This window comes from Acanthochromis polyacanthus, chromosome 7 (genome assembly GCF_021347895.1).
Source record: "Acanthochromis polyacanthus isolate Apoly-LR-REF ecotype Palm Island chromosome 7, KAUST_Apoly_ChrSc, whole genome shotgun sequence".
NCBI classification, from domain to species: Eukaryota; Metazoa; Chordata; class Actinopteri; family Pomacentridae; genus Acanthochromis; species Acanthochromis polyacanthus.
In genome coordinates, this window is record NC_067119.1 from 23836556 (window position 1) to 23853438 (window position 16883).

The 16883-nt window shown below is 42.3% G+C and overlaps 1 protein-coding gene across 2 annotated transcripts in view; it reads right to left on the reverse strand.

The window, feature by feature from the left end:
* fam172a (family with sequence similarity 172 member A) overlaps window positions 1-16883 on the reverse strand; it is a 158812-nt gene that overhangs the window by 46343 nt on the left and 95586 nt on the right. For both annotated transcript variants that reach the window (XM_051950422.1, XM_022192641.2), the window contains 2 exons: window positions 11352-11468; window positions 4737-4821 (listed from right to left, as the gene is read on the reverse strand). In XM_051950422.1, coding sequence (XP_051806382.1) covers window positions 4737-4821; window positions 11352-11468 — 202 coding nt within the window. The remainder of the gene's footprint in view (window positions 1-4736; window positions 4822-11351; window positions 11469-16883) is intronic.

A 16883-nucleotide genomic window follows, 5' to 3' on the forward strand; every position in this document is an offset into this window, starting at 1 on the left:
GAAATACATATGTGAAAACACAGACACAAACACACACACATTTGCATGTGATCTTTCACTGAGGTAGCGGACTTCCACCTTGCCAAGCTGAAAAAACACTGGTTGGAGGGGGTGAGGTTATGAGTGGGTCTGGGTTTCCTCTCTAAGAATTAAGTCACACAAACATCAATCAGACAGAGTGTGTGTGTGATGAACAAGTGCAGACAGCTAGTGGCGCTTCACGGTCATCAATGCGTGGATCAGGGAGGTGCGGGTTACAGTCAAGTCAAACTTACAGCGGGATGGAGCTCATTTGCAATAAAAGCATGACAGCGAGTGTGTCAGCTTGGCTGCTTATATTTCAAGGCACTCTTTTGTGCCTCTGTGGTGTCTTTTTATTAATTACTAACTCTCAGACGTATGGGCCTTAGGTAAGGTAGAAAGGCAAATTGACCTCCCATGTCATTTCACAAAAATCATTTCTCATTTCTATGACAATATTGCATCACTTTCACAGCCCTGTGTCTGCTCTTTTCATTCAAGATACAGAAGAAAGTCTTTCAACTTGTAATTATGGAAAAACTACAGGGAAAGCCATAAAGTGTGCAAAGATTACATACACTAGCATATATGTATGTTGTAAAAGGAAATGAAAGTGAGTCCCTTTCTGCAGTCCATTACAGTTAATTACAGCTTTGTGCTGGGATGCTTGTATGAGAGCAGGGTTGGTAATTAAAGTACAGGTAAGACATTAACTTACTTTTGTTAGCCATTAATCAGTGTTTACCTTCAGAGAGCTCTCCCTTTGTAATTAATAATCAGCTTGGACAATGAGTAATCACCCAAGAGGAAGTTGTGTGTGAATGTGTGTGTCAATGTGTGTGTGCCTATGTATGTGTGTGTTATTAGCAAAGGGGTTTTCCCACCTTTGAAAGAGCAGCCTCACTGACCAAACAAGCAATCATCCATCTCACCGAAGAAAAAGTCAATAAACTAAGCAACAAAAACAGAAGATCCTTTACATGGGCCACTGTACTGTTTTTGCGCTCTTTCCTTACATCAATTTCTTGTGACTCTCACTCTCTCACATTTTATGTTTCATCCATCTCTTGACATCTAAACAGCAGAAAATGTTTGGAATAATTCAATTTTTTTTTTACTCTTACGCGTGTCAGCCTTGCACCTATTGCAACACACACACACACACACACACACACACACACACACACACACACACACACACACACACACACACACACACACACACACACACACACACACACACACACACACACACACACACACACACACACACACACACACTCGCAAAGAGAGCTTTTCCAGCAGGAGATTGGTTCCACTGTATCTGCATATTTAGCCTGTGTTCAGCGTGCTGCTAACTGATAAAATTCTGCTAGTGTGCCAGACCGCTGCCAAACGCCAGAGCAATGACCTTCTTGGGGGAACAAATTCCTTTTGCAAGATGGAAAAAAAAGAATGGAATAACAACAAAAAAGATTAAGACAAAAAAAGTTTAAAATGAAAGGGACGAAGCTCACTAGCCAAAAGGGAATGAATCCAGGTTTTAAACACATTTAAAACAGGAAGTGGAGAAGTTAGTGGACACCCCCGCTATACATTATTTTTCCTCTCTCTAAGTCCTTCCAGGCCCATCAGAGTGCCACACTGGTATACATTGCTTCACAGATGATTAAAAATAGCAGACAAGCTCTGCCCCCACTTCTCCTTATCCCCTTCTGCCAAAAGCCTACTAGCATGGTGAACACAATCATCATATCATCACTGCACACACAGGGAGGCAGGATGCAGGCAGAAAAGAGAAGAGGCAGATGTATAGTAAAAGTCAGAAACAGAGAAGAATAAGAAGGAAGAACAGACGCAGACACGGCAAAACTCCTACTTCAACCCATTCACCCATCATGTTGCCGGACAAAAACACATCCAATACTTTACTAGCCTTCAGACATCTGTGTGTGTGTGTGTGTGTGTGTGTGTGCGTGTGCGTGTGCGTGTGCGTGTGTGTGATCGTATGCCATTCTCCACAGCAGCCGAGTTGCCCCGGGCCTGGCTGAGTCTGGCTCCACACAAGAGCAGCGGTTCACATTGTGATGTGTGTCTTTGCATATGTGCACATGCACACATGACAACAAGGATTCATCGGTCTGTTTTCTGTAACTGAGACGCTTTATCTCCAGCCCTGATTACCAACACACTCACACACACACCCATGCGATAGCAACGCAGACAACAGCAGTCATGGTAGGAGAAAAGGTGACTGTTTGGAGCAGTATGTGTATTGATTGAAGTGTTGGGCCACGATGCCTTGACAGGCTTCCCTCAACCTTCTCTCAACCTCGTCACCTCTGTTGCTCTGCTGTGACTCTCCCCACAATGGCTGCTGCTTGCGAACCTGCCAGGCTGCCAAGGACACAAAGATGACTGAGTCAACCTTTGACATCAGAAGCTGCCACCAAAAGGCCAGAGACAAGCCAAGTTGGCAGCTCTGTTAACAGGCTGGAGACCCAGATCTTTTCAGCTTAGTTAAAGTAGCAAAAGTCAATAGAGCACAAGTCAATAGTGCATACATATGGATGGACACTGTGTCAAACAGGTCTGTGTTTGGACAATGCTGGGTATGCCAAAAGTTTCAAAAAGGTGACCTCAATATTTTGGCCCGATCATTGCCGTCTTCTGAATGACAGCAGTCACTGAGAAGGGACATGAATTATCAAAGTGAAAAACTGACATTTGAACATGAAATACAGCATGGGTTTTGTACTGAAGGATAGATGACATTTCGAAGAGTTGATTCACTGGTAGATGTTAAGGCCACCCACCCACACAGCTCCATGTGGAACATGGTGTTTTAGTGGAAGGGATGAGATAGGAGTGTGAGAGATGTATTCGGTGACATGTGGATCATGTGCAAAATGACCTATACATTCACCGTGATGCCAGTCAGGAGCAGGTGTTTTAAATACTTCTGACAGATATAATGTCTCCTGTGTAAGGTTGGACTTTCCTTTGTTTCTGTGTGTGTGCTTGTGCGCCTGCATGTGTGACACTCTTCAAACAACGCTGCAATCATCATCTCTTATCAACGCTCATGTTGAGGATTACAGCTTTCATCCCTAATCCTACATTAAGGACACATTCTCATGATGGACGTGACATCATCAAGGCCAGTCAACCGCAGAGAGGGCACAAGGACAGGAAGCCAAACACCACAGGAAAGGATTAATGAATATAGGAGACAGAGTGGATGATGAAAAAGAAAGAGAGAGAGTGTGCAACAAAAAAGACAAAAATAGAAACTCAAACAGTACATTTTCTGCAGTGCGTGTGAGGCAACCTCTGTATATTTGTTTCAAGATAATCTGCCACTGCTTCCGTTTCTCAGACAATGATCCTTCTCAATCAGCCCTACTAAGACCTAGAATCTACCCAAGACCCGGAAACATGTGGATGCGCACACAAGAACAAATACTGTCAACATACTGAACTGCACTGACTGCACCCTGACAATCTGCACATGTAGACTGCTATAATTCACTGTTGAAGACATACAGAGGTACAACAAACACCGAGTAATGTATTTGTATTAAGTGCATCCGTCATTTATGACAGAGGTGCTAATTTCACTTACCTGCACTGGTACTTACCACTGTCACCACTTTGAGACAGTCTCAAGTCAGACACAACAGATCCACTTTATAGTCTCAGCTTTGATCAGGGATAAAAAATTCAAGAAAAAACATCTAAACTTGTTTTGTCCATCTTCTCTTTTAGAAAAAAATGACTCATATTTTCCAGCTACATATAAGGGGATCTGTAGCCATGATTTCTCAACATTACGCAAAATTCATACTTAACTGTTTTATTTATTACTTACTGTTATATCACTGTTTGTGATCCGTTAGTTTAATCTATTTCTTATTTAAAAAAAACAAAAACACTTGGCTTCTCTAAGTAGTCCCTCCAGGAATTCGCGATTCCGCGATCGTGGCATTTTCCGCAGATTTCAAAGCTCTCCACGGAAATCAAAGCTGACCGCGGAATATAGGGCAAGGTGCAGAACATTACATTTTACATGTAGTTTTCACAGAGAAGCACACTCACATGTAACCAATTAAAGGTGAAAACTCCGTCCAAACAACAGCAAGTAACTTAAAACTTGCAACACTTATTAAGTAAACGATTGCAGAACATTTAAGTGAAGTGACTTATAAATTCAGATGACGCACGGATATAACTGACTGGGTCAGTCCTGGATAGACGCGCACACACTCAGACACGGATAGAAAAAAAATGAACACAATGTGCAGCGCTCAATTAGGACAAGAAACACGGAACAAATCAAAGATTCCCCCCAGTCTTCTTAACAGGTATTGCAAATAATTTTCTTAAGAGAATTCTTCCTTCATTATTGATTTATTTTAGATTTTTGTAATGCCCGCGGAAAATCTACTTTTAAGCCGCGGAATCAAGAATTGCTCTCCGCGGAATCAACACTTTCTCTCTGGAGATTCGTGGGGGGTCCATCTAAGGTTGACACACTGCCTGCTGCCTGCAAGTGAAGCTTTGTATTGACCTACAGCTTATGTACCGCTATTTTATCGTTTAACTATCTTGAAATTAATAAAACCAAATTACACAGTTGTTGTATTCGGAAACTGCATGCAAACCCTGTAATGCCTCAATGGCAGAAATCAAAAAAATATCATTTTGTTTACTACCTGCAGAGACTCTGGGGCAGTCTGGCAGCATAGGATCCAGCGGTGTGTCCAACGGCTCTGGACTCGACACCCAGTTACAACAGTGCTGTGAGGGGAAAAAAGATTGACAACTGAAAAATTGTGAGGGCAGACATCTTTCTAGTTAGATGTTACTCCGAGAAAATGTATGGCTTCTACATATACTGCTTGTAGCATGTGAGGAGTGTGCATACAGGAAATTAATATATGTGGCAGCCAGCAATTTTCACAATTACTCCCACAAAGAAAAATACAACACGGAAATGCAACAAGGGAATGGATTAGATATGTATGTGCTCAGTGTTGCTGATGAGTACATTCTTAAATTAAATCTAAAGAGAAATTACAATGAAACAGACTGAAATAGAAAAGAAATGGAGATAAAGAAAGGGAGGATAGGTGGGGAGGACAAGGGGAGAGGCTGCGAGAAAGAGGTGTGTGTATAGATGAGCAAGGTGGGGGAAGAGAAGAAGGAGAGAGAGACAGGAACAAGCAATTAAAAGCTATGTGACATGTTGCTCAGACAGCTTGGCGTTTGTTTGTGGTGCAGAGCTGAGGCCTTCTACCATGGTGGATCAGTGGATGCCCTGGGGGAGGGTGTCTGCCCAGCTTGCTGACCCATAACCCCCTGCAAACACCCCTACTCCTCTCAAACCCCCTGTGGTTGACAACTCTACTGTCAGAAAGAGGAGAAGACCTCTTTATCTGTTTTTGCTGTCTTCATCTCCCTGTCTGTGTGGCAACCCCTCGTTCTACCTACCACTGTAGGTTATTTCAGACATATAGAGTTTAAACCATGATGTGCCATTAATGAAGTGTATCAATGCCTTAGAATGAAGCAACTTTTCCAGTGCTTGGAGTTTTCATGCTCTGGGTCAGCAGATGACAACACATCAAAGAGTGTTTTCTCTTTTGACTGTGCAATGTGGATTGGTATGCTGTGGCTTGTAAGGTTAGTACAAAAACAAGGGAAAAGGGAGAAGGAGACAGAGGGAGGCTGAGAAGGAATGCTTAGAGAAGACGTTCCCCCAGATAAGATAAAAGTTCAATAGAAGAAAGAGAAAATGTAAAGAGATTAGAATGTGCAGCTGGCGTCCTTCTGAATCACTGCTTATCTGCCCTTGTTTACTTTCACCCTGGCCCCCTGACAGCCATTACCGCGTTGTGCGTGCTTGTGTGCGTATGTGTGTGCTTGTGTGTGTGGGTCAGCGACTGCATTTCAGGGGGTCTCCCAAGAAGATGTGCAGTGTTGTGAACCCGTCAGACTCAAACACACACCCAAACGCACACGTGCTTTGACATCTTTGCTCTCAGCGACCCTGACTCCCAAGGCCCTGAAAGAGGACTCGTTGGATAAACAAATCTGTGAAACATCTCCCACTTGAACCACTTCTACATACACACAAAAATCCAGGGTCGCCTGATACTTCTACTCACCTATCATCCCTCAAGTAACCCCCTTCACAGAAAGACACAATAGAACTTTTAGGTGCACAATAGAACTTGTAGGTATGAATCGTGGCAAATATGTTGTGTGCTAGTGTATCTGTGGTCCCTGTTTTTCTGTATGAATAGAAAGAGGTATAGTGAGACAATGAGCACATCTGATGCCTATTTCAGTTCCTCTTGGGTGGTGTTTTTTTGTTGACACAAGTGTCTGCAGAAATGTCAAAGCTGATGTCTTACATTACTGACTGCTTAACATTTTCTACAACTTCTGCAGCTCCACAGTGATTTATTTACTGTAAGCTTATAGAGACATACAGGAATTCATTGCAAGAGATGATCATGATGAAACATCTGGCACATGTATGCAAATCCATAGCAAATATCATCAAGTAAGTAAACAAATTCAGTTGGGAAATGTGTACAAAAAGGTTTGTTATTATAATAAAGTTTTCCTCATGTGTAATCCATTCATATCCAATCAAACCAAATTGAATTCAACTAAAGTGAAAACTGTATCCACCTCCTCTTCAAAAGTTCACTCCCTTTTACCATGTTTAATTTCTGTAGGCCTGTCAATCAAATGTACTAGCAGTTGGAAGGGATGTAGAATAAGAAGACCCAAAAAGGTTGAGGAAAGATCAGCAGAGAGATGAGAGGGGATGGAGGGTAGGAGGTTGGGGGATTTAGTGTTGGAGGGAAGATGACAAGTCATCTTGGTAAACAGTGGCATATTGTGTATTTTTAGATCCTTTGCTTTGCCCTAGATGTGCTCTCCTCTGAGCCTGGGCTTGAGGGCAGAACGGTGCAGAGCAGCACAGAGGCAGTGGGGCTCCTTGACTGCTACATCAAGTGTCTCATTGTATCTCCTTTAATTCATTCAGTCTGTCTGGAGGAAGATGTCAGCTGGGCTGTGGAGCAGTGGGCTGAAGGCGGCTGGAGAGAGGGGAAGGAGAGGAGTCTTTCAAAGGGCCCTCCTCCCTCCCCTACACCTCCACCATCACCACCAATGGAGGCAGGGAGGCTGAGGTTTGAATAGATTTGTCAAGGCAACAACACACATGTGCGCACAAACTCTTGCATAAATGCACACACACACACACACACACATACACACACAGCACAAAGCCCCAGTGCTGTGGGAGACCGCAGGCATAACAGCAGTCACATAAAGGCAGGGCCTGCTGGCTGGGATTAGAGAGGGGTGACATGACAAAAGGATGGCACATCACATCGGCTGCCTCTGACGCATAGCATCATCACTTCAAGCAGCTCGTTCACCAATCAATGGAGCCATTGAACTAAAGGCCGACAGAGAAACAAACATGTAAACAGATTTGACTCTTCCCCCACCTCTGCTGCTCCACGCATGAGTTTCTCTCTGTGTGCTCAGATTTGTGCTGTTTATGGACACATACATGTACCCATGCACACAGTCTGCAACACACATGACCACCAAGATTACACACAAATAATGTTCTAAAAGATCTCTTAAACTTAACTCTTGTGAGTTAGAGGCTACAGTGAACCAACAGACGAAGAGCTTGGTTCAAGAGTGAAAATGACAAGCAGGTGACAGGTCCACTCTATAAGTGAGGAAAGATTAAGAGTTTATTTTAATGTACTTACTGAATGTGTGTAATGCCCGTGTGTGAGATTCACCACCTGTTGCCTTCTACAACTCAGAGTGGAAGCCAGCCCACTGCTTTCATATATACAACACAAACACACACAAAGCACTGCATTCAATTGATGGCGGGGTATTTAAATTGAGCTATCATAAGATCAGTTATGTAGTTTATAGGTCCAAACTACTACATAGTACCACATAGCAAGTGTTACAAGAATACACTCACAAAGCATTTCAAAGGAATTCATTCTCCCTAATGTCCAAAGTTGCAGTAAACATCAAAGAGAAAACACTATGAACTCAGACCTGGCCCAAATTTATCAACAGCCTTTCAAGGTCACAATGCAAAGACTGAACATACAACAAGTGGATAAAAGTGACTTCATCATCAAATACATTGCAAAATTATCTCATGTTGATGTTTGTAGGAAACCGTTGTACAAATATAAAAAGAAAGATAAAACAGGTTTTCATACATTTGCATACACGTGGCTCCATTTGGTTGTAAACACCCCCCCCCCGCCAAAAAAAAAAAAAACAAAAAAAAAACTACCTTTCTAAAAGCACACCACACTGAGTCCCATGATAGAAACTCTCTACAAAGTGTACAAAAGTCTCCTAAACTATAACACACATGACAGCCTGCAACCAACTTCCCAGAAAGTAGTCCTGAGTATCAATTCTTGCTCACACTCCTCTGTGTCTGCCTCTCTCCCACCTCCTCCAGTTGCTGTATAATCTCTATGGATTAGGATGGTTTATTCATGACCATAGTGTAGTCTGTATGTGTGTGTTTGTGTATGCGTGTGTGTTTGTGTATGAGAGTGTATGTGCGTTCTGGGCAGGCCACTAGAGTGTGACAGCAGGCCAGCACAGTGACAGGAGACACCTTGGAGACTGTGACAGGCTGCCAGCTGTACACCATCATTCGGATTTCTCTCTCTCACTCACTTCTCCTCACTATGCTACTCATCTACTGGATCTCCACATACATCTCTTCATCCCCTCTCTTCCATCTGTATTCTCTCCATTCATATCGTACCTGTCTTTTTGTTTTCCCTTTCCACAACTCTACCCAGTGCTTTCTCAGTGGCAGTCAACAGGACCTAAATAATTGAACATTTCTCATACTTTATTTCTTTGTCTATTTCTTTTTCTGTCTCAGTCAATGGATGAGTCTTTCTATCTCTGCCTCTGCTTACTCCCTCTCCCTTCTTTTCTCTCACCTTCACGCTGTATTTTCCCTCCTTGCTGTGACGTCAGTTGCCCCTCGTCTGACCTATCTGGTCTATATAACCTGGCTCAGTGGGGTCCGATCTCTAAATCCCATCTTCTCTCTTTTACTCTTCTCATCGCTTCATCCCACCATCCAGTGACCTCTTGAAACCCGAAGGAAGGGAATTATCTCTGTCCAAAGAGAACAGAGCAGTGCACTGCTGGGATGTCCCGACCTCACATGCACCCACTGCTATGGGCACCCATATTTATACACCACCCAGGGCATTACTCAGGTTCAGTGTTAGCACCCCTCTGTGATTTACTACAGCATCAAGGCTTCCCTCCATGGGTGCCCATACCTTAGTGTGAAATGTTATTTATGTTCAAAATCCAGCTGTGTACATGTTACTGATATAGATGTCCTTTAAAAAAAATTGCACTGTATTCATCTCCTCTGTTTGGAGGCTTGTGTATTTAGGTTTTCCACAGGACCAACAAGTGTGCTCACTTGTAAACTGTGAATGCTGTTAATACAAAGCCAATCATAAAAAAACTGAGACAATGATAAGAACCTCTAAATAAGTTCTGGCCTTTTGGTGAAATTAACCCTATCGATTTCTAACTGGGACAGATTCAATTTTGGATTCAACCCAATCCTCATGTAGACTTGCTGCTTTTTAACTAAGACTGCCATCCACACGCAGCACAAAGTAATGTGATTAAACACTACATTTGATTCATACAACTGATATGAGCAATTTTAAAATATTATAGAACAATAATGTATTATTTTTGCTGGATTTCCAGCATCTGTATCAATCAATTAATTTTTTAATATAACTGCAAACCACAACATATGCCATCTCAAAGTACTTTGCACAGATAAGGTCAAAATCTGACAATATTATAGAGAAAAACTCAACATTTTCTTATTCAGCAAGCACTTGGCAACGATGGGGAGGAAAATTTCCCATTTAACAGGATGAAACCTCTGGCAGAACAAGGCTCAGGGAAGGTCCCCATTTGTGTCGACTCTTGGAAGTAAGGTGATGGGATCAGATGTTAAAATATCCAAAAACTTAACACTGATCCGAAAAATTTATCATAATTATAGTTGCAAACCCAAAATTGTTTTGGTAGAGAACCAAAAATGTAAGGAACAGAGGCTGAAAAAGAGAGTATATACAATCAGTAGGTGTACTCAATTCCTGCTTTTTTTTTGTTGTTTTATCATTGAGAAGGACATAGCAACGCATAGGTGTGTCACCGTTTCCTTTTAATTAGGCAGGCTCGTCTCTTAATTCAGCCAAAAAGGACAGTGGGTTAATGAGTATGAGAGAGAGTGAATCCTTGCCCGTCCCCTTCCCCTGACTGGACAATGAAGGTTATTTCAGATTTATTGTTCTGGGTAATCATCACAAATAGAAAATCATTTAACATTCCAATTATGTGGTGTCCCACACATCCCTTAGATGAATCAAAAATAGGAAAAGCCAAACAAGGATAAGGGGGCCAGTGCAACCTTGAATCCCCACCATTTATACTAACATACGTACACACTCACCGACAAGTGACACACTTGAGCACACCAACCACACACATGCGGAATTGGAGATCACAGATACAGCAAAAACTAAAGCAAACCTTATAAAAGAGGATGCAATACAAATAAAGGTATGATATGGGATTGTGTGTGCTTCCAAATGTGAGACCATGTGTGTGAGCGCATGACATTTGCATCTCTGGCTCTCCAGCAGCTTTGGTCTTGGCTCGTCCTCATCTGTATGTGCATACTGAGTGAACCCAGGTGATGCATATGGCACAGAGGTCACACCAGAAAGGGCAAATGCTAAAATGAAGCTAACACAAATGCACATGTGCACAGGAATTATATCTCACACTCTTACCCACAAGCACATATGAACAAATGCATGCATTCTTCCAGATACTATGCATTCCCAGCCACACACATATGCAGTATGTGCACCAGCAAGGGTTAGCTGCTTCAGTTACTTGTTGACGTGCACCCAGGAAAGAAAAGCAGAGGTGGATTTAAAAAAAACAAAACAACAACATGCAAACAATGACTTCTAAGTCTGGCTGTTAGTCTGGGCTACTGGTGTAGGTCAGCAGGGTAGTGGAGAGAAATTAGAGAGGAGCAAAATGCTTGAGACTTCGGTTCCCTGCTAAAGGCGAATTTACATGATGAGATGAGAGCTCAGGGATGGACCTCTGCACACCTAACAGCATCTCTGTTTGCCTTTGGTATGCAAGTGTGTATTTGAGAATGTATAGGTGTTTACCTGCTGCATCCAGTCCTGTGTGCTTTTGCTGGTCTCCTGTAACCAGATGTTGTGAGCAGAGTCAGTCAGGGCCACTGCGCACACTCTGTTCTTCACTTGCATTTCTCTCTGATTCATCTGCCACAAAAAGCAAATCAAACTTGGGTTAGTCATCCTTCCAGCATCTTAATCACACAGGCACTTTTGCTGAGGAGAACATTTGAATACCACAGACACCTCAAGTTGTAAGAGACATCAACTCTTTAGAAAAACAAATCATGCATTTTAAAACGTACAATGTGAAGAAAATCATTATGACATACTAATTGTGTCAGTAGATATTTGACTAATAAAAAATGTGTTCACTGTCCAACATGCGCTGTCAGCCTGCTTCTATGATAGCAACGGCCCAGTGGACAGCTTTGTAACTGGAGGATACAGATTCCACCTGCTGTATAGCATAATGTTATAAAGTGAAATATGAAAGAGCACTGCTCCACCATAGCGTGTCCTTGTCACGTTCTGTGCAAATGTCCTTCCCTGTGCACGTTCAAATACCTTGGTCCCCATTCTTAATACCCTTTCCCTTCACATGTCACAGAGAATGTGGCGTTCGCAGGCCCGTCTTCTTATTCCCCTCTGAATGTCAACGCCAAGGAAAATGTCACACAAAGGACTTGTTACCGCACTACAATAGACTTCCCACACTGCTGGTCCCACCCCAAGGAGTACTATAGCCAGGCCTTGGGAACGAGTCGTTTCACTCTGCTTCGTTTTAAGATAAAATAGGAAGAAAAGAGAACAGGACTTGCAACAATAGGTTAACAATCACTTACTGTATACATTTAGTGAAAGTAGAAAAGACTGGAGGGCTGGGGATGGGCAGAGGGTTGCAGTATAGCACTAAATTTAGTCAGTGCCTGCTCATCTATGACTGTAAAACCATACAGACCCAGTTTTAACAACATTAAAGCTTCATCTTAACTGTAAGTCTAGAGGGTGGGGGGGTGTATTTAAAACACTCTGAACAACTTAAAATGGCATTGGTGTTTATGGCTTGGTGCCTAGGAATAAGGCAAGTGCTTCAGTGGGAGATCTACGTAAGGTAAAGGCTAAGGAATTGGAATATCAGGCACTACTTGGTGCTTGCACGTAAGAACTGGATAAATATTGGCCTGTAAAAGCCAAGAGTAATAAAATAAAATTGGGCTGTGGCATGAGTATAAAGCTGTGTTTTCAGACGGAACGGAGGGTTTAAGGTGGGACTTAAGTTTGACTCTCAGTCTAGCTAATGCAGGAGCAATCACACAGACCAGCTCTGGCTGACTGTACATTAAAATGACAGTGGGCATTTGAATACATCCTCCCCTGCCCAGCCAAATTAAAGCGGGAGTGTATAGAGATAAATGGAATCTATTAAGGCACTAAGGACTCATACATCATCCAGCTGATAAGACTTCCACTGGAGCTTCTTCACCATGGTGGAGAACACAGCAGATTGAGAGGGGAGGTACAAACATAGAGAATAAAGTGCACAACGGTACAGATAGACACAAAAATGACATACGATTCACATGTATGCACAGACACATTTGCTCACTCCCACAAAATCACACTATCACATACACACCAGTACAAACGCCTCACTATACTCCCTCCTCATCCACGCTTGGTTGAAAAGCTTTCCTCTGGCAGAACTGATCCCATGGGAATAGCAAAGTCAACCTTTTAAAACTGGAGATGTCAGTCAAGGTTTTGTTTTCTGGCGGTAGCCAAATGGGCCAATCCCTGAGTAAGGGGGCTTCTAACAGAGGCCAGAAAACAGCAGACAGTGGTTTGACTGGCCATGGAAAACACTCAGCACATGACTTCAATCCAGTAAATAACATCGCCCACGCCTGGGATTTCCAAGAGGAAATTGGAAAACATTGCTTGCTGCTATTGGATGTTATTTTAAAAGAACCATTCAAATGTTTTTCACTTTTAATGGAAAACTTATTTTACATTTGCATGCTTCATTGGATATCACAAGTGTATTAAAACCTTAACACAGCTATAATAGATTTACCATAAACATTTGTCAACTTGCCAGTAATGACAGTTTTCTAAAGTCTATCTTTAGTTATTTTGACATGCTACTTTTAAAACACAGTACTTAAGATATATTGGGCGATATGCGGCCAGAGGGAAATGACAGAACAAGATTAGCAGAAAAAACAAACAGAGGGAGTGTGTGTGCATGCCTGCATGTACGTAGATATTGGTGTGTTGAAACAAATGTAAGCAGATATAAGTGCACTGCTCATGGAGTAATGGAGGGTCTGTTAGGTGCAGAAGCCAGTGAATGACAGGCAGTGATTAGACATAGATTAAGGCATGCTTCTACAGAAAAAGCACAGCTGGTAAAGTTGGAGTGAAGCTGGCTGTAGATGGTGCTGGATGAACTTGTCTAGAACCTAAATACTGGACTTAGCAATTTAGAAAACACATGATTAATCTTAGTGTAGACAGACTGTCTCAGCAAGCAGATGGGAAACTAGGGAGAATCCAAAACATAATAAAATAAAATAACATAACAAGACTGTTGAAAATCCACAAGCAGCCATTTAAACCGATTAGATTCAGCACCTCTGGATGTTTTTGCTAGGCACAAAAAAGTTCCACCTAGCTAAATTTTATTGGTTTGTAATTTAACGAAAAAAAAAAGATTTCTCTCTGCCTTTCTTTAACTAACTTCTGCGCTCAAGTTTCTCTGTGATTTGCTATTCAAAGCTATTCACACAGTGTTTCATATTTGCTGAAAGGAGGAGGGAAAATAAATCAGGAACTCTCACCAAACAAAGTCTGTTTCCCTTATGATGCCTCAACCGAAGATTAAAGACCAAAGCACTCCATCTCCCAACGCTGGCTATATCAATCACTCATTCTGACAGCCCTCATTGCCGCAATGTCTACACACAGACAGTTGGCTGTGGTAACAGTTGGGGTAATAGGTTGACAAATAATGACTCCAGGAGAGAATGCTGTATGCTGTGTGGCCTCGACCACAGTAATTTTGACACCCACAGGGTCCCATGTTTTACAAGCCACAATGACAACTGTGGTTAGCTGCATGTTGAAAGCATAATCTAAGCATGTCTGTATCTTCTTCTAGGTGAGTAACATTCAGTCAACTTACAAACTGTTATTTCCATGAGGCCACATTCCCCAAAGTGGATATAAATGTAAGCTGTCTTATCATATAACTCATCATTTTACACAATGTTAGCCTGTGAGTCAGTGTTAGCCATGTATATCCAGAATGTTAAATGTGCTAATTCACTATGTAACTGCAGACAGCAGCTTTAGCAAGGAAACAAGCCAGCTGTTGTGATCAGTCTTGTATCAGAGGGGGGAAAAAGGAAGAGAAACATGTGGAAATACTTGTTGAACTAAAACCAACACACAGCTGCGGAGGCATTTTCTGCCTTTCTGGCCTTTCTTTTAATGCTCAAGCAGCTGGATATGCAGAGTAAAGTTCAGGTGGGTGTTGGACATGTGCAGTTTGTGTGTAAAAATTATAAGAGGAGTAGAAAGGCAGAAGGCTATAAGAAGCTCAGCGGATATCAAAAGTGGTATGCTAGCAGGGAAAAGAGAGTAATAAGGAGATAAAGCAAGACAGATGAGAGACAGACAGGCAGCTGTGTACAACAAAGAATATTTATAAATACTTTATTAATCCCCATGAGGAAATTCTCTATTCCCTTGGCCCACTTCAGAGACAGATTGCACCAAAGGGTCAGCATCAGATCAGTGTCCCAGAAGCAAGTGGGCTTTTACCGTATTTCTAAAACATAAGCAGAAGATTAAACTTAAATAGGAGTGATGCATTCCATCACAGCAGTCTGAACCAGAGTACTCAGCTTGAATGGCGGCCTTCCCACCTACCAGAGTACCTTGATAAAATGTTTATCACCAGCCTAATGTTCTTCATCTATCTTCAGCACCATAACTGGCTTATAAGTCTAATTCAGTTAAATTATGAAGGCCGTTTTCACACCATAATTTAGTGTTCCAGAAGAAAAAAAAAACACGTACAAATTTTTTTTAAACACACTGCTGTGACTGTGCCTTGTTTGAATGCATTCCCTCACTGCGCTTTGGATTTAATTCGAGCGAAACTACACATCACATTTACATTCCTGTGAACTCTGATAACAGAGCTGAGTCACAACTGATGATGCAGACTTGAATTCACCCCCCACCACACATACATTCAAACTCTGGATGAACTATGAAATTCTTTTCCCTCTTTTTTACCCCTCTCCTCTTTTTTTTCCTCCTTATAAACCATTTCTTTTCTGATTTGTCTGCAGAGGGCCTGGTTGCTATAGAAACACACAAACATCACAGATTCTGACCCCCTGGTTGGCACAATTCTGCTAAATCCAGCTTTTCACAAGCTCTATGAAATAGCCAACCCCCACGCATTTGGAGCCACTCAAAGACATGCAGACACACATACACACAGACTTTTCTCTAACCCCTGTATCTTGTACCTGACCTCTCACATGGCCCTTAGCAAAGTACAGTGTTTACCGGTTTAAGCTGCTTCCTGCTACAAAGCCCGCTAATTGCCAGACTTTTTGTTGTGCATAATCTTATTTTCACCACTGACGTAGAATGTGATATGCGATGGGTGTGTATGAAGGAGGGAAGCGGGGCATATTAATCATGTTTATTTATCTGGACGAGGAGTTGAAATAAACGACGAGACATCATTTAACAGCATGCTAAGCTAATCTCTGGTCGAGATAAATACTTCATTTCTCTCCTCTCCGTGTGACGCTCCCTTGCTCACGACTGCTCCGCTGACGCTACATCTAAACACCGGCAATAATAAAGACAATTATTTAGGCCTTTGATAATTATGTGTCAAAGGCAGCGAAAGCCACTAGATAATTGGGCGAAAACTGAATGGTAATCCACAATGGAGTTCCCTGTGGGGAGACAGGCAGACTCATCCCTAGAAAGAATGCAGAGTGAGAGAAAAGAGAGAACCACGCAAAGACAGAAAGATGAGAGCTCTTTAAGGGGCCTTGCTCACTGTCAGATAGTCAATGTGAAAAGCCACAATTATACACAGAGAGAGTGTGCAAAGAGAGAGCAGCAAACAAGAGGAAGGAAAACAAGGGATAGAGAGAGAATGACAGAAAATAAGTGAGAATGGAAAAGAGGACAAAATGTAGAGTGTTAGTGAGAGTGAGCAAAGACTGAGCAGAGGCCAAGGGGAAGGAGGAGTGTGTGTCTGAGAAAGAGAGAGAGAGAAAGAGAGAGAAGCACCCCGTGACGATGCCAGTCAGAGACAAGGCTTATAATGTGGCTGCGCCATGCACTGCCAACAGCCACAGATAATCTAGGACTACCCACTGAGCACTGAAGCACTGCTTAAATATTTGATTGATTAACTGTCCTGTTGCTGCCAGAGAGTAAGAGGAGAGCATCAGAGAAGCCAGGGCGAACACAGAAAAAACAAACAAACATGCATGTGGGAGCACACCGGAAGGTTTGAAA